The sequence below is a fragment of the Artemia sp. Qi Xiang Cuo genome, chromosome 8, assembly GCF_049724085.1.
Source record: "Artemia sp. Qi Xiang Cuo chromosome 8, ASM4972408v1, whole genome shotgun sequence".
Taxonomy (NCBI): domain Eukaryota; kingdom Metazoa; phylum Arthropoda; class Branchiopoda; order Anostraca; family Artemiidae; genus Artemia; species Artemia sp. Qi Xiang Cuo.
The window spans coordinates 54284131-54307771 of NC_142801.1; the positions used below are offsets into that span (position 1 = coordinate 54284131).

The 23641-nt window shown below is 36.1% G+C and overlaps 1 protein-coding gene across 1 annotated transcript in view; it reads left to right on the top strand.

Moving 5' to 3' along the window:
- The first annotated feature begins 6264 nt into the window (after positions 1-6264).
- LOC148949572 (uncharacterized) overlaps positions 6265-23641 on the top strand; it is a 91029-nt gene continuing 73652 nt past the window's right edge. The window contains exons 1-3 of the mRNA XM_089092730.1: positions 6265-6291; positions 9452-9788; positions 15735-15910. Coding sequence (XP_088948856.1) covers positions 6265-6291; positions 9452-9788; positions 15735-15910 — 540 coding nt within the window. The remainder of the gene's footprint in view (positions 6292-9451; positions 9789-15734; positions 15911-23641) is intronic.

A 23641-nucleotide genomic window follows, 5' to 3' on the forward strand; every position in this document is an offset into this window, starting at 1 on the left:
TATAGCCACAATATAGGTATCCACAGAGCCGAAGCTAATTGTCTCCTTATACAAAGAGCAATAAACCGGTTATTGTCTGATATTATAGATCGAGATTTTCGAGTGTCTACTGGATAATAGATAAGTACCATTTTAACAAAATTTTCATCATTAACAAAATTACTGTCAATTTATTAATTAATCAATAATTTATTTATTATTATTACTATCTTAACTTAATAATTGTTGTTATTTATTTTTTTTTTACTTATTAATTGATAATTTATTTTTTAATTATGAATATCCTAATTTTATTCTTATTTTAGTTATTTTTTAAAGTAATTAATTAATAATTTAATAATCACTTTGATTAATTAACTACACCCTCTACTATGTTTTAATACAAATAATTTTTCAAAAATTACAAATTGGTCATAAACTTTAGATTATTTATTAAAAAATATGCGCCTCTCAAATTCCTGCACCCGAGGCAATTGTCCCCTTAAAATTGCCACTTTCAGTTTTTCAGTCGGTTCTCATAGCAACATATCAGTATCCAGGGTTGCCACCGTCAGTAGGATTTTACTAGATCTAGTAAAAAAAAAACAAGTAAATTTAGAGGATCTAGTAAATTTCCCAAAATCTAGTGAAAACTAGTAAAAAGTTTATAGTAAACAAAACTTTTTTTATTTTCGATGAATTCAGGGAAAAAATTATCGTAAACATATGACTGTTTCCAATTTTTGCTTGTCTGTTTTACAATTTTGCTTGTCTATCTCAGAGACAGACAAGTAGTCACCTATTTTCATAAACAGACACTTCACTTCTGGCGTCTAAAGGTTGACAAAACCAGCTTTCTGTGTATCAAATCTTACCAAATAAAAATGAAGCTATAATGACTCTTGGATTTGTGATGATCGGGAATCTATTGGAATCAAAACAAAAACCAACCACCCAAGGTGATTAGGTGAATCTCCTCAGTTTGAAAATTTTTATTGAGAAAAAAGGAGCATGTTGAGAGAAATTAAAAGTAAGTAAAAATATAACATTATATATATATATATATATATATATATATATATATATATATATATATATATATATATATATATATATATATATATATATATATATATATATATATATATATATATATATATATATATACATATATATAAAAACAAAGATTTTTGAACTTGTAGGTTTCCGGAATTTTCAATCATACTATGAAAAAGAAAGAAAAGAGGAAAGGAGAAAAAAAGCAAAAAGAAAAGAGGAAAGGAGAAAAAAATAAGAAAAAGGGAAATTCATTATGCTTCTATAGTAAAAATCGATGCTTGATAGTGCGCGTGCGGCATAGCCGCACGCGCAAAATTTTTTATTGAGCATTTAGTAAAAACAGATGCGATCTAGTAAATTTTTCTCTCCGATTTCATAAATTCTTCCAGGTCAGGGTGGCAACCCTGTCAGTATCACATTAGTATTCACAGAAAGCTGTTCAGAAATGTCTGTATTTGTCTTTCAGGCTTTTTAGCTGGTGATAACATTTCATATTTAGAAACCTGTTTGTTTATCTGGAGATTTCTTCAGCAAACACAGCAAAAGAAAAATATGCTTTTGATTAGAATTCAATTGAAGACCTGACAGGTATGAGCACTGCCATGAAATTTCCGGGGGAAGGGATTAATATAACCAGAAGCTTTATTTTCTCATGATTTACATGGAGTATTTCTCATTTTCCTCTTTTTATATGTTTTTAATGTCGTCTTGTTTCCCATGTGATGGGTGGCCGTGATGACGGAGTAGTCCTCAACATTATCATAGGCAGCGAAATCGCGCAGCCTAAGTAAAGAGCGATGTTGGGACAATGTATTATTTGTTTTTCCATACCAAGGCACTTCGTATCGAAGGAGTTGTCGTAGAAACTTCGAAAAGGGCTCATTCGATTGGAAATTGGAGTGACTTGTGCCCTTTTTAATAGTCGAAAGTGATTGGAAGGCAACTAACACCCCTTCCACGCCCATCATTTCCCCAAACACATCCAATCAAAATTTTGAGATAGCCATTTTGTTCAGCGTAGTTGATTTCCAGATAGAAAATATGATTTTGAGGTGGACACTCCCCCACAACCCTCAGGGCAAGGGTTTTAAGTTATGCCTTGGGGGCATATATGAACGATGCTGGCAGAATGTATTATTTATTATTTTTTTTTTCCTTTAGACCAGGGCACTTCGTATCGAAGTAGTTGCCATAGAAACTTCGAAAAGGCCTCATTCAATTGGAAATTGGAGTGTTGTGTACCCTTTTTAATAGTCGAAAGTGATTGGAAGGAAACTAACAACCCTTCCACACCCACCAATTCCAGAAACACATCCAATCAAAATTTTGAGATAGCCATTTTGTTCAGCGTCGTTTATTTCCACATAGAAATTATGCTTTTGAGGAGGACACTCCCCCACAGCCCTCAGGGCAACGGTTGTAAGTTATGCCCTGGGGGCATATCAGGTTTTTATAGAACGATTTGTCGTAGAAACTTCGAAAAGGGCTCATTCGACTTAGACTTCAAATAAATAGCTCCCATTTTAACAGCCAAAAGTGATTGGAAAACAGCTAGAAGTTCTTCCAAAGTCACCATTTCTCAAATTAAATTCAGTAAAAATTTTGAGATAGCCATTTTGTTCCATGAAGTTTAAAGTTCAGGAAATTAAACCTTTCATCAGGACACTCCCCCACGGTCTTCAGGGCAAGGGTTATAAGATATACCCTGGGGGTATACAAGGTTTTTATTGAAATCTTTGTCGTAAAAACGTGAAAAAGGGCTCATTCGATTGGAAATTAAAGGGGTAGTGCGCTTTTTAATAATCAAAAGTGATTTGAGGGCAACTAGCCCCCCTCTAACGCCCACCTTTTCCACACATACAATAAAAAATTTAGAGAGCCATTTTATTCAACGTAGTTGAAAGTTTTGGAAATTAGGTCCTTAAGGATGACAACCCCTCCCCCTCACAGCCCCCAGGGCAAGGGTTGTAAGTTATAACCTGGGGCATATAAGGTTTTTATAGAAAGTGATGTTGTAGAAACTTCAAAAAGGGCTCATTCAATTGGGAATTGAAAGGTCTAGTGCCCTTTTCAATAGTCAAAAGTAATTGAAGGACAACTAACCCCCCTCTCACGCCCATAAGTTATGCCCTGGGGCATATAAGGTTTATATAGAAAGTTCTTGTAGAAATTTCAAAAAGAGCTCATTTGACTGGAAATTGAAATTGCCCTTTTTAATAGTCGAAAGTCAGTGGAGAGCAATTAACCCCCCTCTCACGCCCATCATTTCCCCAAAAACATTCAATCAAAGTTTAGAGATAGCTATTTTGTTCAACGTAGTTGAAAGTTCTGGAAATTATGTATTTAAGGATGACAAACCCCCCCAGAGCCTTCAGAGCAAAGGTTGTAAGTTATGCCCTGGGGGCATATAAGGTTATTATAGATAGGGTTGTCGCAAAAACTTGAGAAAGGGCTTATTCAGTTGGAAATTGAGAGGGCTAGTGCCCTTTTTAATAGTCGAAAGTGATTGGACGGTAACTAACCCCTCTCTCACACCCACCATTCCGTCAAACACATCCAATCAAAGGTTTCAGATTGACATTTTGTTCAACGTAGTAGTAAGTTCTTGAAATTAGCTCTTTGAGGATGACAGCCCCCCCCCCAACCCTCAGGGCAAGGGTTGTAAGTTATGCCCTGGGAGCATATAAAGTTTTTATTGAAAGCTTTGTCGTAGAAACTTCAAAAGGGCTCATTTGATAGGAAATTGGAAGGGCCTTTTTAATAGTTGAAATTGATTGGAGAGTGACTCACGCCCACCATTTCCCCAAACACATCCAATCAAAATTTTTAGATAGCCATTCAGTTTGACGTGGTTGAAAGTTCTCGAAATTAGGTTTTAGAGGATGACAACCATCCTAACAGCCCTTAGAGTAAGGGTTGTAATTTATGCCCTGGGGGAATATAAGGTGTTTCTAGAAAGTGTTGTCTTAGAAACTCAAAATGGGCTCATTCGATTGGAAATCGAAAGGCCTAGTGCCCTTTTCAATAGTGGAAAGTGATTGGAAGGCTTGACCTTTCGTAGATGTGTGTTGCATGAAACTCATGACTTGGGATGTATAGTTTGCTATTTTGGACATTCCTGAGCTAGATTTCCTAACCATTCGTAGGTGTATATCCGGTTTTATTAATAATATTTGATTTTCTAATAAAGTTGGGTATTAATTTTCTGAAATAAGAACATCCGAGATAATGTGGAACTGCAATCCTAAGTTACAGAACGACTAACAGAGAGAGTTATATAAAAGGGTGTTTCATAGCCGCTCTAAAGCTTAAAAAAAAAAAAAAAATAAGAAAAGTTGTCACCTGTCATTTTCTAACTGACAGGAATCAAAATCAAAATAAAAAGTTATTGTTATATACGTATATCACTAACTGAAAAGTTACCAATGAAAAACTAGGAATATAAAGGAAAGGCAGGCAGACACGTTTTAAAAATTCTTCAAGGGAAAAGGGCCCAAAAGTGTACGTTATTAGTCAGAGAAAAATTGAGACATATCTCAATTTTTTTCTGAATTTGCCTTATAAGGCAATATAAATTAACCGTTTGTATCATCGCTGTAACGTTGAAAGGACGTATCTGAGTTTACCATTTTTAGATAATTGCCAAAAACCCTTTGCAAAGCTGTTCTCAAAAGGAAGAACTTGTGTGCAGGCATGATTGATACCACGATAAAGGATCTTTGCCTGATCATATTTGCATTTACCTGTGCTATTTAAAATTCGATAACATCTTACTGGTAAATTGTTCGGAAAATGAAGGAAATTATAGGAAAAAATTAAACTTTTGGCGTTTGGAGGAATGTATTAGACTCCAACCTACGTCCTTGCCTACCAAGAACCGTTACATTTGTTTGCTTTCCTGATATAAAGTAGTGGTTTCTTTTTCTATCATTTAATACAACTTCTCCTTCAATTTAACAATTAATAGAAGGCTTATTAATTATGAAATCAAGTTTTATTTGGTACTCGGAGTTTACCCCCCGGAAAATACCCCCCCCCCCCGGAAAATATCTCCATTAAAATACCTTCTCCCCACGGAAAATATCCCTTCGTAAAATACCCGCCCCCTCCCCCGCGGAAAATACTCTTCTGGAAAAATACCCCCACAGAAAATACACCCTCCCCTCAGAGAATACCCCCCGGGTTAGATTATCCTTTTGGAATTTTCAGTGGGGAGTAATTTTTTGGGAATAATTTCCTTCCAGCGAAGATGTATTTTTCAGGGCATATTTTCCGTGGGGGGGGGGGGGCTAATTGCCTGGAGTGGTTTTATTCAGTGTACCCGTAGTTTAATGAAGATCTAAAATTATAACAAAAAGGTATCCTAAATTGATAAACAATTCTTTTTTAATAGATGTATTGTTCATATTTGGCTTTTTGGCGAATAAGTTTGTCAACCACTGTCCTAAGGGTAGATGGCCATGCAGCTAAAAAAAGTGAAAGGTACCAAGAAAAGAAAGTGATGCGAGATCGGGCGACAGTTTAACAGCTGAAGGATTTATTTCCTGATTTTTTGCTATATCATAAACTTTTTGAATCAGCTTTAGGGAAGAAGAAAAGTTAAAATATTTTGATTGGGTAATTATAAATAGACGAATAGATTAAACAATGATATACAACTCTCGGATTTGATCTAGGGGGAAAAAACGTGCGTTTAGCTTTCTTAGAATGCCAAGGCTCCATTGATCAAGTGAATGTGAAGCTTTATAAATAGTCTTCCGTGAAGAAGAATGTATAAAAGTTGATCAGAACAATTTTGTTTAAGAGCTTGACCTAAAACAAAAGTAGAAAGACGATCCTATTTTTTCGTTGCTAAATCCCTCTGTGCTATAGAAGGGCATGGGTGGCCAGGTCTCCTCTACAAATAATATAGTTATACTTAAACATATTCTGTTTGATACATTTAGGACCCATTTCTGTAATTGGATTTTCAAATTGGGTTGCATGCCTTCCAAAATTTGTTCTTAAATACGCCTCTTCTTTCTGTATCGCGTATTTACAAAGTCTGTCAACGATTTAGTTTTTTCTTGGTAAACAACTTCTAACTCAGGAAGTTGCGGTTTCTTATGCAAATATTCAAAAAACAAGAGGAGAAGAAACGCAGACGCCTTTCAAATTTCAAACATGCTCCTAATATCATTCCTTCTTTTAAGTATTTTTGAATTTTATTGTGTTTCTGCTCAAGTAATGTGCTATGATGGAAGTATAGCTAGGGTAAGCTCAACAATTATTATAATCATTATGAAGTTTAGGTCCCTGGAGTGATGAATAAGATAATTCAAGGCAGATACATACGTAGGGATTGTACAAATATATAGGAAAATATTAGAAAGTTGCACAAATCTGGTCATGTTTAGGGGTTGGAGGATCTAGTCTTGCGTATATACATGATTCGAAAGACATTTGACATACTGACGTGCTGAGCTGACCTTCTCAAATATTCTTGATTTTCCATTATCCGTTTGATTTTTTTTTGTTTTATCAACCATAGAGATGAAATCATAAAATGTATATAATTTCAAATATAACATGACCGCTTGCCAAACTTTCACGTGTCACCACTACTGCTACTGATAGAAAATCATTGCAGCACTCAGTCGCCTGGGAACAACACTTCTGTTCGTGCTCCCCCTCCACTCCAATCCATTCAGTGCTACACTCGGTACATACGTATTATACAGAACACACCCTCCACTCTTAACTCCCTCCCTTGACATTCTAGTTTTTACTTAGATCTTTTCTTATGACCTCCTCCCACTCCATCCGGAGACGACCTGCTTCTTACTTGGCCAAACATAGATGGTTGAAAGCACGTATTTGCCGTCCTAGCTAAGTGGTTGACGCGCTGGGTTGGATATCCTTTGTCCAAGGGGCATTGGTTTGATTCCTGGTGTGGCTGGTTGTTTGGTTTGTGACGGGGGTCAGTTGCACGACTCTGTAAGCTCAACCAGAGTTGACCTATTTCTAAATGGGTACCTGGAGAAATCTGGGGAAGGTAAGCAGGAAGGGCGTGCGAAAGCAAACGATGGCTGACCCAGCCCCCAATTGCACTTTCTAGCTGAAGGGCCACGAAACGGAGATCAGCACCACAGGTTTCGACCTTGAGGATCTAGTGTCGTCATGCTTAGGCCTAATTACTTACTTAATTACGTACTTGAAAATCGATAACCCATCACCCGTTAAACGTGACCTTGTTGTATTAGCCTTCTTTTATTTTAGCCTAGAAAGTGGGCTGAGCCACATTTTTTGGACAGTTATTACTTTATATGCGGACAGTCAAAAGAGTGCCTAAAACAATTCTTAGGTAATTCTTTTGGAAATGATCTAGCAAATCTTCCTCAACTTTCCACTGTTCCTCTAAATCTGGAAAAGAATTTTTTTTTTATCCACTACATAAAATTCCTTATTTATTCCCCGAAATCCTTTCTTCTCCAAAATAAAATTCATTATTTATTCCCCGAAATCCTTTCTTCTCCAAAATAAAATTCATTATTTATTCCCCGAAATCCTTTCTTCTCCAAAATAAAATTCATTATTTATTCCCCGAAATCATTTCTTCTCCAAAATAAAATTCATTATTTATTCCCCGAAATCCTTTCTTCTCCAAAATAAGATTCATTATTTATCCACCGAAATCTTTTCTTCTCCAAAATAAAATTCATTATTTATTCCCCGAAATCCTTTCTTCTCCAAAATAAAATTCATTATTTATTCCCCGAAATCCTTTCTTCTCCAAAATAAAATTCATTATTTATTCCCCGAAATCCTTTCTTCTCCAAAATAAAATTCATTATTTATTCCCCGAAATCCTTTCTTCTCCAAAATAAAATTCTTTTGATTATTCCCCGAAATCCTTTCTTCTCCAAAATAAAGTTCATTATTTATTCCCCGAAATCCTTTCTTCTCCAACATAAAATTCATTATTTATTCTCTAAAATGAAATTCGTTATACCCATCAGAAGTTTTGGTTAGTGTAGTAGTTAATATTAACACATGATTATATTGCTCCAGTTAAGGGGGTTTCATGACAACCCCCTCCTCCGTACCATATGTTTGAGAGGTACTGAGATAAGTAAGAACGCTCTAAGACGACACTGGCTGTACATGACGTTTGACAAAACCAGAAAAGAATATAATTAAAAACTAACCAAGAAAACAAGGGCGATTTTCAGTCAATGGAAGAAAAACGAAGCGAAAAGACAAAAGCCTTCGCCAAGCCGTTCTCGGAGCTAAAAAAAAAATGAAAAAAAACCTTTTCAAGTGAACACTGACAACACACATGAAACACTGGAACAATCTGTTTTTTCTTGCATTTACTTCAAATGGTTAGTTTTGATTTTTGTGTGTGCTTTTTCTTATTAGCACTGCTTGGCGGAGGTACTAGCCGAAATATGTGGTTTTGCCTTTCGATTCGTTTTTTTCCACTGTGTGAAAATAACTCTGGTTTTATTGGTTATTTCTTAATCATTTTTTTCACATTTTCTCGTTTTTTTGTCAAACTGAGGTAAGTCTACAAACATATAATATCCAGATCACATCACCGTTTAAAATGCATTGCTTAGTTGGAAATGAGTTGTCTAAATGCATTCTGTAAAAAAAGAGACAAGATTGGCATTTTAGACCTGGTAATCCTAACAGATCCTTGTTGTGTCTAAAAATTAATTAGAAAGTGAAAAGAAAATTAATTAGAAACCTTATTTCAAATTGCTTATTGACCCGCTATCGAAAGTGATTAATACCTTAGTTAAAAATGTTTACCGGTCCGTATTAGTGCAATAGACCTAATAACCGCAATAGATCTAATAACCTAATAACTGAAATAATTCAATTCCAAAATAGGAGTTTTTTTTCTATTTCCACGTGTCTTTTGGGCCCAACTGCCTCATCAGTAACAGAAGAACCATTAGTAGAGCAAGATGATTAGTTTCTATGTATGTCTGAAAAAACTTAAAGAAGAAAGAAAGAAAAAGACAACCACTGAATGACGTGCAAAATACTAAGCTTTTGCCTTATAAAACATAGTTGGATATTTCAATCTTTGCTCGCCAGACGGGGTGAACTCACTAAAATGATTTGTAGTGACCTCATTCTCTCTTAATTTTTTTCGGGGGGAGGATGCGGCTCAATTCTTGTACAATCAGTTAAATTGATATGACCATATTTATTTTCAGGTAACTCCGATAATATCTGCACAAGGGCGTAGAAGGGGAAAATTTCAAGATTCTTTTGTTTTTTCTTCGGTTTCCTATGGTATTATGTAATTTTCCCGTTTTGTGTGTTCATGTAAATTTTAAATTTCCCCACCATATCTGATTTTTTTTGCGAATCTTTTGTAACCTCTTTTTGGCATTATTAAAGCAATAATACTTTTTAGGCATGTAACCAATTTCCAAAGAGGTGTCCAAGAGGCTATTCATTAATTTCTAATCTGATTGATGTTGGTGCAGAAGAAGCACCAATTGATACCCATAACTACTGCTATAAAATAGCAGAAACTGGGTCATGGGAAAATGTGATTGGTCAGTGCAGAGATCCGTTCGTCACAGGTACTGATAGTGACCTTGAATCAACCTTTCAAGCAGAAGAGTGGCTTCGTACTGTTGAATATATTTTATTGCGATCAGAAAAAGTTGGAACTTACTGGATACCTATTAAAAGGAGTATCGAAGGAGGACCTGCCTATGGCCATACTACATATAAACCACCGGATCGTAAGCTAATCAATTATTGGCTATTCTTTGAATTTTATGCTAGAAGAACGTTATTTCTGATTTTAATCGATAATTTGAATTTTAATCGATACTGTTATTCTCAGTGGTTTTCGGTCTTTTAATTTGTTATCTCTCTTTTTATTCTAACTAATTATTAGAATAACCACTAAGATGTACGATTCTAAAGTAACAAATTGTCTTTCTAAATTTCCAAGGTGCAGAGATAATGTTTCAATTTTTCTCTTAAATCAAACGGGGTTGGGGGGTATATTGTTCAAAAAATATCCTCAGGGGAAAGACTGAAATCAGAAAATCCTCGTTAAAAAACTTCTCTGGCAAATATTTTCTGAACCTCCTGAACCTCTTCTTTTCAAGGTGTCCCTGGTTTGGCAACATTTACTTATCAAAATTTTAGTGTTGAAACGATTTGTGTCCTTTGTCATGAAGACGTCTAATTAGTTACAACTTTCATAGTCACAGATGCGTTTCAAAGGGGATTCAGAATTACCATACATTCCAACGTCCAGAAGTTTGCCGAAAATGTGTCAGAAGAAGGGTACCTCTTGTATTTAACATGTATTAAATTTGGTTTTTATGATGTTTTCTTCAGAAAGGGAATTATTAACCCCCACCCCCACCCACCCATCAGGCAAAAAAGAAGCTGAAACGTTGTATCTTGATAAAACCCACTATAGTTTTGAAACTCTGAGAAAAATAGTTTCTTAGGTAACCTATGAAGCATATCAAAGCTTTAGTTCGAATAATTCTATGAGGTATATAATCTAATATATTCCTTATATAATTCTATAATTCTATACTATATTATTTATATAATACTAATATAATCTTTAGTGAAAAGACCGTTCAGCTTTCTTGTGGATTCCTGTAAAATATTCCTTAGTAGTATGTTATGTTCCGGGGAAGAATATTATCTAGTACCTGGAAAAACCAGCCACAATCATGCTTAGACAAGAGGGAGAAATGGTCGAGTCACAAAAATTATTATGGTGGTGAGTCCAGATTCTTTTCAAATTTCATGTTTAACGAATATTTTAAATTGAGGAATACTTTGCCACGCTCAAATTTCAGAATTATACAAGTCAATAGAATTAGAGCGAAATTAAAAAAGAAGAACAAGATAATATGTCGTGCTAATAATTCCGCTCTCTTAAAAAAATCTCCCTCCCTTAAAAGACCAAAACAGTTAACAGTTCAGAGATTTTGTAAATCTTAGAAAAAACGCTGCACTTTTTTGGCAAAATCTTTCTTTTCAATCCACTCCCTTAACTCAGCCCTCGTTTAACTGAACATCCATTCCGCTCAACCGTAATTCAACTCAACTGTCATTCAACTCAACCCCATGCGATTGAACACTTGTTTAACTGAACCCTGTGCAACTCAACTCCGTGTAACTAAACCCTCATGCAACTCAACTTCCGTTTGCCTGAACCCCCATTTAACTCAACCCCCGTGCAACTCAACCCTCATTCAGCTCAGCATTCGTGCAACTCAACTCCCATGCAACTCAATCCTCATGCAACTCAACCTCCTGCAACTCCACCATATTTTTCAACTCAACCCCTATGTAACTCGACCCTCATTCAACTCAAACCCCATTTAACTGAACTCTCGCGCAGCTCAATCCCCGCACATTTCAACCCTCATTTAGCTCAATCCTCATTCAAATTAATCCCGTTTAATCCAATCCTGTTTGAATAAACCCTCATTCCAATCAACTCTTTTTGGCTCAATCCTTCTTAAATCAACAAAATAACTCGAAAATGTATTTCAGCCCGTTTTGTCGGAAATGATAAATGCTTACTCCAATGAAATGGTCTTTATTTATTGCTTAATTCTTATGTAAGTGTCTTTTTTATTTTTTTTTAATCTATGCTGCTTCAGTGCAAAGTCACTCCCCCCCCCCCCTCTAAAAAACAACAATTTATCCTTCCGTCTTCGAAAAGAAATAAAACTTTCCGTACCCAGGGCCCGAACAAACTTGAATCTCATGGTTGCAGCAATAGGTGCAACCTAGTACAGAGAAAACCATGGCCCATAGTAGCCAAAAGCTTGAAAACACATTTTAAAAAAAACTCTTTTTCGTAAGAAAAATTTTCTGTTACTGGTGATTCAGGACCGATAGCTATTGTTTTTATCTTAATAGTTAAAGTTTATTGCATAAACAAATTTATTGAATTTTTTAAAAAGACCTGGAAACGCTGATAAGTCTCTTTTTTCATTTTTATTTCTCCAATACTAATAGAGCACCAGAGCATCGTAGAGAGCTGTTTAAGGTTATTTGAAAGCAAATGCGTGCATTTGTGTTCTTTTTATACTTTCCTCAACACAACACCATCATAAAATACCTTATGAAACCAAAATATGATTTTAATGTAATTTCTGGAGTGTAAAAGCCTTGAAATCGTAAATGGTCTACCTCTAAAAATCTCCACGGTCGAAAACCTTTAAACTGGTGTGTACAACCCTCCTCTTGAGTATTCTCCTTCCCAGTCCCATTTGCAAGCGAAAAAAAAAGATTTTCAAAAAAAGAGCTTGACGACCAGAAAGTGTCTTCTTTTTCTCTTTTTTTTTCTCGCACTAGCGGGTCTTTGGAACATCATAGGGCGTCGAAATAGGTAACCATCCAAAATTCTTGTAATTAGGGTTTTATTTTCTCCACCCCATAAAGGTGTGTATTAACTGGTCACCGGTTTGATGTTACTTAGCATACTTCACCCGAAAGTTCCAAACAAAAAGACGATTGCTTCACTATTCAAATTCACTTCTGAGCATAATAATTGCTACCATTGCAATCTCCTTTTGGAAGTTGGAACCTTCTTTCGCAGGAGAAATTCTAAAGCCTGTAAAACCTTGGCTTCTTTTCTATACCTCTCAATTTTTCTTCAGATTCTTTCTTACTGTTGTGTATCCCTAGTATAGAGTCTACATCCGATTAAAATTTAAGCCTGACTAGAGAAAACATTATGTCTTCTTTCGGAACCAAGGCCCATATTCAACGACCCACCCTCCTCCGCATTCACACGTTTCAAAACATGCTAAATATGATGTCTGGTCAGCGACCAAAGCGAGAAGCAAATTTTTAGCTTCTAATCAGCGCTAGCTCAAACTTATTTTTTGGCCTTGGGTTGAGTTGGGTCAAACAGGGGTTGATATAAACGAGGGTTGAATTACATGTGGTTTGAGGCAAACGGGGTTGAGTTAAATGAGGGTTGATTTGGACGAGTGTTCAGTTGAATAGAGGCTGAGTTGCATGGGGGTTGAGTAGCACGGGGGTTGAATTAAACCGGGATTGAGTTGAAGTTGAATGGAGATTGAGTTAAACAGGGAATGAGTTAAATGGTAGTTGATTTGAATGGAGGTTTAGTTGAACGAGGGTCCAGTTAAAGGGGTTCACTTGCAAGGGATTCAGTTAAACGGGGGGGGGGGGGGTTCTGTTACGTGCACACCGTCCAGAAACATACAATTATGAATGGTTTAGACAAGAAATATACAAGTGAGAACAATTAAGCAGTACAGCAAAACCTACTTCAGCTTAGCATAGATTAAGTTAGTATCGATGTTATCGTGAATCCTGAATTTGTGTTAATTGTGGGTATGAGTGTATACATAGCATTTGATGGGGGGAGGGGGGTAAAGCACTAAAATCTAGTTAAGTCTAACATAATTAAGGCTTTAGAAGAGAGAATTTACTGTCCAGGTCCCGAAACTGTTGAAAACAGGTTATTTCAGTAGGCACTTGTTATACTGAAACATTAGTTAGGATCAAGCCCTTTTGTTTGCAACAGTCTAAGTCAAATAACACAATTCCAAAGACCAAGATAGCACGAAAACGAAAAAGGCTGCAATACCTTCAGCAGTACAGTCACGTCAAGCCGTATAATTTTGCTTTCAGGAGAATCTATGAGTCGTTCCAAAATGCCCAGAATTATAGCATAGTGGCTCATTGTCATTTTTACGACCTCAAACCTAGCGCTCCATCTTGTTTCGACTATCTGTTTCGTTTTACTCCCTGAGAGATTGAAGCAGTAACAATACTCATCAACGGGCAGACGGTAAAAAAAAAAAAAAAAAAAAAAAACCCTGCCAAGTGATTCCGCAAAAAGTGTGTAGTTTTCCCTAGTTGGAGCAGAATAGACTGTAAACAGGTTTATGTTTAGCGCAATGAATGAATTGTGCTTTTTCAATGATGTGTTTTTTTTTTTACAAATGCTTGAACTCCCATGTGGATCAACCATTCCTATGGCATTTTCGTAAGCTTGACCTGTGTTTCTTTGGATATTGAGTCCATATGCCCGAGTATTTCAATATTAACTTAATTAACTCTTCAGCCGATTTCATCTTTAAGTTTCGATAAAATATTATATTGTAGCATGTACAAAATGAGACAGTGGACAATCGCTTAGTACGTTTGTAAAAAAAAAAACAGATGACATATATGGGTATCATTTTTATCATCAGTTGACCTAGAAAGCTCACTGTCTAGAGAAGGTGCGAAAACCCACAGCTTTCCTAATCCACTGCCAGAGAATAGTGGAAGAAATTTGGGCAAAGCCCCAATTTAACTATACTATAGAAGCAAGACACCTTTAACAAGGGCACTAAGACTTCTAACAACAACATGAAGAAACTTGAACATGGTGCTGTTTCACCAAAATAATGAAATAATCTCTTATATATATGGTTCACGAGCTCACGGAAAATTAGGGACTAGAATAGTGATATACCAGAGTGACCTTGTTTTTAATGAAAAGATGACCAGCTATCACGTAGAGCGAATTTGTCACGCTCTTTCAGGCTGAATAGTCCGGAATAGGAAGGTTACTGAAGCCATTACAGGTATTCTGATTTTTGGGAATCATCTCCCCCAAATAGGAAGATCTGATTCCCCAGTTTTCCAAAAACTTGAAATGGCTGGAGAAAACAAGAGCACATGGAATAGCAGAGCTGGGGTTTTATATCAGTTGAAAGTTTATCATTAACTGAATGATACGCTGGAAGATATAGTAAAGGAATATAATTGCCGACAGCTGGCAAAATATATGGTAAAGACTGATTAGGTAAGGACTTCCTTCACTGATTAGGTTTATCTGGATGTGGAAACAATAGGCCTGTGGTGGTGTGAGCCTCCACTCAGTTTGGTGAGCCACCCGTAATAGTAACACCAATGATAATAAAGACCCTCACCCATCCGCTGATTCCTTTAAAAAGAAGTTCTAAGAAGAAAACCTAATGAAATGGTTAACTCGTTGCATATCAGGCCCTTAGCTCATAGCAGCCTGAATTTTGTCTTGAATAGTTAATTTTTGAAGTTAATTTAGACAATTTTTGATGCTACATTTGAAAACTTGACTGTCTCCTGGCATAGTGTCATTTCTCTTTGCTATATTAGGGTTTTTAAGTTCCAAAAATAAGAGAAATATAGCTCAGTCTAAAACCTCAAAAATATTTAAAGGTGTTAGAAATTTTACAACCCTCATAGATCCTTAAAATATGAGTTTAGGCTACTACTCTTCTGTTGACATGTTCAAGGGCGTTTTCAGTTATTGTTTTATCATTCACGGTCCTGGAATTGTCAAAGAGACTGCATTCAATTTAATGCATAGTCACTTATTTTAGTTATATAAATAACAACGTTTTTATGCCAGTTTTGTATTTTTGAGTGTCCTTCTTTCTTTATTTCTCTATGTCCTGATTAACAGGTTGTAAGCACAGGACGATGTTTTTTTAATATTGGTAATTTAAAAATACATTCAACATGAGCTGAACAGGAAGACCCTGAATTTTGTCATATAGATAATGGTAACATTCTATTTTAGGGGCTTCTAAAACTATTAGTGAAATTATTAGCTGACAATTTTTTTTTAGAGATTGGGAAAATGACTATTCCAAATCTATTCTTCCTTATATTCACTTTTTCGATTCAAGGTCCGGTAACTGTTACAGAACTGGAAGGACCAAGAAACTTTCTACGACTGGATCACAGGGAGTGTTTTGGCATTACGTATTACAATAGTTCAATTACTGATATTGTTAATGATGATTGCAGCTCAAAATATGAAGGAGTTTGCTTATACCGACACCCTAAAGGATTCACTTTACCTGTAAGTATAAGTTAATAAATCTTTTACTGCTACTATGATATCGACTGACCAGTTATCTCTCGACCTTTTCTCTCTTATTACTCTTTTACCTTTTGGCATTAATCGTTAGTCCATAGGTTTTAGCATCTTTGAATAAGTGAGAATATGTGCCATTCAAATGTATCTGAAAAAGGGGAGGGGGGTAATTAGTGAAAATCTAATGTTTGCTTTGCAGTGAAAAAAAGTCTTATTTGCGGTCTAATCACTCTTTTTTATTAGACCGAAAGTAATTATCTAAAATTTATTGTGCAGTTTTTTTTCATTCTCTCTTTGTGCCACTGCTTATCAAGCAGTGAATCTATGGTCATACGAACTAAAGTGGAGACACAAAGCCGTCTCTGACTTCCTGCAGGAGAAATGTTTTGGCAAGAGTGTTTGATGCACAGTAGACAGAATATAGCAGTATGATCATTCTCTATCTCTCCCATTATAAAAACCCGGACAGGGGTGCGAGTGGAAAGAAACAGGCTAAACAAGCTAAGGCAGAAAGAAGTGGGAGGAGCTTTTTGTTCACGATGACCAGAAATGATCTGCGATAAGCTTACTGGTATATTCAGAAACAGGCTAAACAAACTAAGGCAGAAAGAAGTGGGAGGAGCTTTTTGTTCACGATGACCAGAAATGATCTGCGATAAGCTTACTGTCTATAAACTGTGGTTTGATGGTACTATACTCGGTACTCTTCCTGCTTCTAGAACTGAATCCCTGTTAGTGTCATTACATCAAACCATACCCCCGTGAGACCCATCAGACGACTTAGACATATGAAGACATTAGAACCAGGTTTGAAATCAGGTCTTACAAAAAGACTTTGGAATTAAAAATCCTCCAGGAAGGATTTTCATTTCGTATTTGAAATTAAGTAAAAAAACAGTACGATCAAGCTAAGCGCCTGAATATAATGGCTCGAAACAGTTTCTGTCACCAACAAAACAGAAAAGAACTTGGTATTCTACAGAATACCACCGGGTCTTCTTGCCACAGCTTGAATTTTGGCACCTACAAGCAATCTTCAGATTCTACTACTCATTTAAGAGAATGATTGCTTGATGAGTGAAGGCAGGGGACAGGGCTGGGAACCTCTTTGGCTGAAAGAAGTTATGAGCCGCCGCGTCATCAAATCTTTTCTCCGAATATTGAGTATTTAGTAGAAGGGGATCATTTGAAGGAGGGCAGCAATTAACTGCCCCATCACTGTAGCATACACTTTCTTTTATGAGCCCAGAGTCCGATGTGACAATTTGAAAAAGTGGCATTAATGAAATAATGAACTTGATGTAAAGTCCATTTCTCGTCGTGGCTGTAAATCGATTATGTGAGACGATAGGATTCTGGGACACTGGTTATACAATTTAGAGGCACTTGATTTCTAAGTAAGTCGTTCGGTTCTTACACCAGGGTCTTGAAGCTGTTTCTTTGACTGTCCTTTTATAAGTAGATGCAAGCTATACAGGTCTGTTGTCATACCACTATGTGACTGATATATTTCAATCCTTTCTTATTGGCATCACAGAAATGCCACGGCTAAGTGTTTTCAAATCCTTATCAGATTTAACTGGTATCTGTTTTACCCAGTCAGGTCTTTATTTTCATACTACACGCATTTAGTTCTTTCTTGATTAGCAAACCCAGCAAATTGACCGAAGTGAAAATCAATCGAAGCAAATATTTGACCTTGGCTGAAACTACATCCCAGGGAGACGAAGAGTACTCTCAGCACCAAGTCTATGTGTTCTTAGTTCAGCACCGTTAGTCGTTTACTGGTGTAAGCTGAAATCTAGAATCCAACTGAACGAGCTGGCAACCACAAATTTCTTAGGACCGAAGGGTTCAGGCTTTTTGTGCATTGATTTATTCAGGCAGGAAATTCCATCAAATAGGATCATTTGCTGATCTATTGAGCACTCTATATCTCTTGATAGAACAAACAAGCTTTTTTAAAGACCAATATATGCGGTTCAATCTTTCAAAACCTATAAGTTTGTCTTGGCTCTTTTATTGGCCACGAAAATTTTTAGAATCGGCTCTGCTGGTGAAAAAGCAATCAAGTGAAATGAATTCAGAAATTTTATTAACGCATTATTCAACTGACCAATACAATTGAAGCAGCGGCAATATTAAATTTATTATCATGACTACTATGTCAGGGGATACATTGATCTCATCTGGTGTTTCATCCAGTATATTTTTGTTTTCTGAATTATATTGCAATTCATTGCAAATGTATTTTGCTCAAGAAGCACGTTCGAGACCTAATTGAAGAAGAGCTGATCCTGGGCCCATTCTGAATGCAAGCTAAAATCTACTTCTGACCTTCCTATACCACTGCTTTCTATAGACTGCTAACCTTTCTATAGATCACTGCTTCGTTCAATATTTGAGCAGATATTCCTCCTTGTCAACCATATCTTCCAACCAAGGCTCCAAAAAGAAATGGAACCAAATATTTTAATAAAATAAAAGGATGCCATGCGCCTCTTTTACTAGCAATTAAAATATGTTTTCCGTTTTAATAAATTAGTACAGATGCAGGGACATAAGCAGGGACATATTATACTTGGTTGAACATTAAAAATAGTGCAAGGCCAGCTTATTTTTTATATCAGAGGCAACGCTGTAGCGTTGCCTATAGTAAAGGCCATACGGCTCCAATGTTTTATAATTTATTTTTTTTCCTAGAGACACTTCATATGGAATGGGTCGTCGTAGAAGCTTCAAAGTGGGCTCATTCGATTGGAAATCAAGAGTTCTAGTGCCCCTTTTAAGTCAAAAATGATTGGAGGGCAACTAGCCCCCCCCCCACGCCCATCATTCCCCCAAACACATCCAATCAAATTTTGAGATAGTCAATTTGTTCAGCGTAGTTGATTTCCAGATAGAAAATATATTTTTGAGGAGGATACTCCCCCACAACCCTCATGGCAAGGGTTTTAAGTTATGCCCTGGGGGCATATAAGGTTTTTATAGAAGGCGTTGTCGTAGAAACTTCAAAACAGGCTCATTCAATTGGAACTTAAAGAGCTAGTGCCCTTTTTAATAGTCGAAAGTGATTGGAGTGTAACTAGCCCCCCTCCCACCCCCCCCCCCCACGCCCATAATTTCCCCAAATACATCCAATCAAAATTTTCAGATAGCCATTTTGTTCAGCGTAGTTGATTTCCAGATAGAAAATGTGTTTTTGAGGAGGAAACTCCCCCACAACCCTCAGGGCAAGGGTTTTAAGTTATGCCCTGGGGGCATATAAGGTTTCTATATAAGGCGTTGTCATAGAAAATTAAAAACATGCTCATTCGATTGGAAATTCAAAGGGCTAGTGCCCTTTTTAATCGTCCAAATTTTTTGGTGAGCAAATAGCCCCCCCCCCCCCCCACGCCCATCATTCCCCCAAACACATCCAATCAAAATTTTCAGATAGCCATTTTGTTCAGCTTAGTTGATTCTCAGATAGAAAACATGTTTTTGAGGAGGACAATCCCCCACAACCCTCAGGGCAAGGGTTTTAAGCTATGCCCTGGGGGCATCTAAGGTTTTTATAGAAGACGTTGTCATAGAAACTTAAAAAAAGGCTCATTCGATTGGAAATTCAAAGGGTTAGTGCCCTTTTTAATAGTCAAAAGTGATTGGAGGGCAACTAGGCCCCCCCTGCGCCCATCATTCCCTCAAAGACATCTAATCAAAATTTTGAGATAGTCATTTTTGTTCAGCGTAGTTGATTTCCAGATTGAAAATATATTTTTGAGGGGGACACTCCCCTAAAACCCTCAGGGCAAGGGTTTTAAGTTATGCCCTAGGGGGCATATAAGGTTTTTATAAAGGCTTTGTCGTAGAAACTTCAAAACAGGCTCATTAGATTGGAAATTAAAGGGCTAGTGTTCTTTTTATTATTCGAAAGTGATTGGAGGGCAACTAGCCCCCCTCACGCCCATCATTTCCCCACACACATCCAATCAAACTTTTGAGATAGCCATTTTGTTCAGTGTAGTTGAAAATATGTTTTTGAGGAGGACACTCCCCCACAACCCTCAGGGCAAGAGTTTTAAGTTATGCCCTGGGGGCATATAAGGTTTTTATAGAAGACGGTGTCCTAAAAACTTCAAAACAGGCACATTCAATTGGAGATTCAAAGGGCTAGTGCTCTTTTCAATAGTCGAAAGTGATTGGAGGGCAGCTAGCCCCCCTCCCCACGCCCATCATTCCCCCAAACACATCCAATCAAAACTTTGTGATAGCCATTTTGTTCAGCGTAGTTGATTTCCAGACAGAAAATATGTTTTTGAGGAGAAAAATCCTCCACAACCCTCAGGGTAAGGGTTTTAAATTATTCCCTGGGGGCATTTAATGTTTTTATAGAAGGCTTTGTGGTATAAACTTCAAAAAAGGCTCTTTCAATTGGAAATTTTTAGGGATAGTACCCTTTGCAATAGTCGAAAGTGATTTGAGGATCACGAGCCCACCTCTTACACCCATCATTTCCCAAAACAAATCCAATCAACATTTTAAGACAATCATTCTAGTAAACATATTTTTAAGTTCTGTAAATTAGCTCTTTAAGGATTACAGCTCCCCCAAAGCCCTCAGGGCAAGGGTAGCAATTTAAGGATTCTCTGAATCCTAATATTATTTCTTATGGAAGGGATGCTCGTATAAACTTTAGAGAGGGCTCATTTGATTGGAAATTGAAAGTTCTTGTTTACTTTTTAAGAGTCAAAAGAGATTGAGGGGCTACTAGCCCCTCTCCCTCATCCACACCTAAAATGCATCAGATAAAAAATTTGAGATTGACATTTTGTTAAAATAGTTCAAAGTTCTGATAACAAAAACTCCGGTGTCGACACAGCCCACCAGGGCCCAGGGGTAGGCGTTGTAAGTTATGCCCTGGGGCATCACTTATTAAGGGGGGTTTATAACTTATGGGAAGGGGTTTTGTATGGGAAGAACACATAGGAAATCTATTATAATTATCCAATTATAAGGTTAAAATACATACTCTGTGAATTAAATAAACAATCATAGCAAAAAACATACAACAAGTAATAATATAAATGAATAAATAGATCTTAAAGCGAGTAATGCTTAGATTGAATATGAAAATCAAGCTTAAAACGAAAACAAATATTTTGCTATTAAAGTATAAATGAAAGTTAAAACGAACAGAAATTAAATAAACAATTAAATCGAACAAACATACAATATATATTAATGTAAATAAATAAATAAATCTTAAAACGAGTGAAACTTAAATTGAATATGCAAATCAAGTTTGAGTCGAATAAAAATAACTACAAACAAGAGTTTAAGTATCGCCTCACTGCAGAAGCCTAAAACCTACTGCGTCATTGGCGCTTTACTGAAAACTAATTATATTACAAATGTTTTCTTTTGTACTTAATATTGAAGATAAATATTAAAATTACAGCATCAAATATTCAGTTTAATTTATTAGTTTTTTTCAAGATTGGTCAAGACAAATATAGTTTCACTACAAGCAAAATATGGATATTGCCCTCTTGTTTAACTGTAAAAACCGGAAGCCTTCTGCGTAATTGGTGCTCCACTGAAAACGAATTACTCGTATATTACGAATTTATAATTTTCCAGTTCTTACGGCATTGAAAATGAAAATAAAAATTATATTGAAAAAAAATCTTGAACTGATGGACCTTTCAACAATTAATATCATTATATATCTAATATTTAATTTGATTTTGTTTATACTTTCCAAGACTGTTCAAGACTCATATAGTTTTGCCATTTCTTTTAACTCTGCCATTTTTGTAACTAATCGTGTTAGTTTGTTATGAAAACATTCTATTGCTTCTAGACATTTCTATTTGAGCGGAAAACTGCACTTCAAACTTTGTGGAACATGCACTTTCTTGCATGAAGCACTAAAATAGAATAAAATGTCAAGTTTCGGAGTGTTCCACCACTCGCAAGCCAGTGCCATTGGTATTTTTGAATCCGCATGGTCAATTTAGGGGGTGGAGGGTAGGCTAATTCTCATAGCAGCCCCATTGCGTCGTGGTATTGTTCACATTTTCAACACCTGGCGTCCGGACTATCGTATAATCTACCAAGCATACAACTACCCCAAATCAGTATCAATAAATAAATGAAACCCAAAACCAACAATAATTAAAATAAATATTAGAGTCAAACTCAAAACGAGCATAAATTAATGTTAGTAGGGTTCAAAACCCCTATGCTTTCTAAAAGCCAGAATATAATTTGTACTTTACTATAAAAAAATTCAAATGAGTTTACTGAAAAAAAAATGTGCAATGTCAATTTAATATACATATGCTTATATTTATCCCCAAAGACTTTCACTATTATTTAACTCCTTAATTTTATAAAACTAGAAATAATTTTAAGTGTTGTTTTCAGTAAAGCACCACTGTTATAGCAGGTTTTAGTCTCTTGCAGTGATGTTATGCCCAAGTTCTTGTTTGTATTTATTTTTATTCGATTCAAACTTGATTTGAATATTCAATTGAAGTTTCACTTGTTTTAAGATTTATTTATTTATTTACATTAATATATATTGTATGTTTGTTCGATTTAATTGTTTATTTAATTTCTGTTCGTTTTAAATTTCATTTATACTTTAATAGCAAAATATTTGTTGTCGTTTTAAGCTAGATTTTCATATTCAATCCAAGCATTACTCGCTTTAAGATCTATTTATTCATTTATATTGTTACTTGTTGTATGTTTTTTGCTATGATTGTTTATAGTAGAAAGCTATCTTATACCCCCACGAGAACACCCCTGCTGCCATCTACAATTTAGTTTAATGCTGACGGGACATAATTTATTCAAGGATTATCGATCGAGTCTAATGGGGGTCAAGGTCAATCGATCTGTTGTTGTTGTTGTTTGGCCACGTGTAATGGCATGAGGAGTGATTTACATAATCGATGAGGGAATTATTGATTCACGAGCATGGGGAATTATGAGACAATATGGTCATAGAGTCTCTAGGGGGAAAGATTACGTAATTGCTCGATGACCTCTTTTTCCAAGATCGATTTATTTGTTGTTTCTATGTGTAATAACTCGGGGACGAAGGTTTCACATGCGCATTGAATTCTAGCGGGAACAATGTTATTGATCTAGGACTCGAGGGGGAAGTGAATTTCCGTGGATTTACATAATCGCTAGGGGAAATTATTGATTCACGAAGGGGGGAATTAAGAAAAAAACATGTCTTCATTGTTGTTTGGTTAGCTTATCCTGAGAAATTGATTTACATAGTCGCTATGGAAATTATTGATTCACGAAGGGGGGAATTAAGAAACAAACATGGCTTCTTTAATCTTTAGGCCTGAGGGATTTATTTATTATTGTTGTTTTTGGACAAGTGCATGCTAGGGGTGAATGTCAAGGTGTCCTGGAATAGGAAACAGTTAGATCACATGTTTCCTTCTCAGTCAATCATAGAGTCTGATACATCCTCCTTCTCAGCCAATCAGAGGCCTGCTTACATATGATTTCCCCGTTAAATAACAATTCACCCTTGAGATTTCGTATATAACGGGCATGCACTGTGATTAAATTATCAGAAAGTTCCAGAACACAATGGATAGAACACATGAAATTATTGATGAACTTGAAGCCTTGGCAGCCACAATTAGCAATGTAAGTTCTGTTTTAATTTTTTATTTTCAAAATAAAATTGTTTTCCGTGGT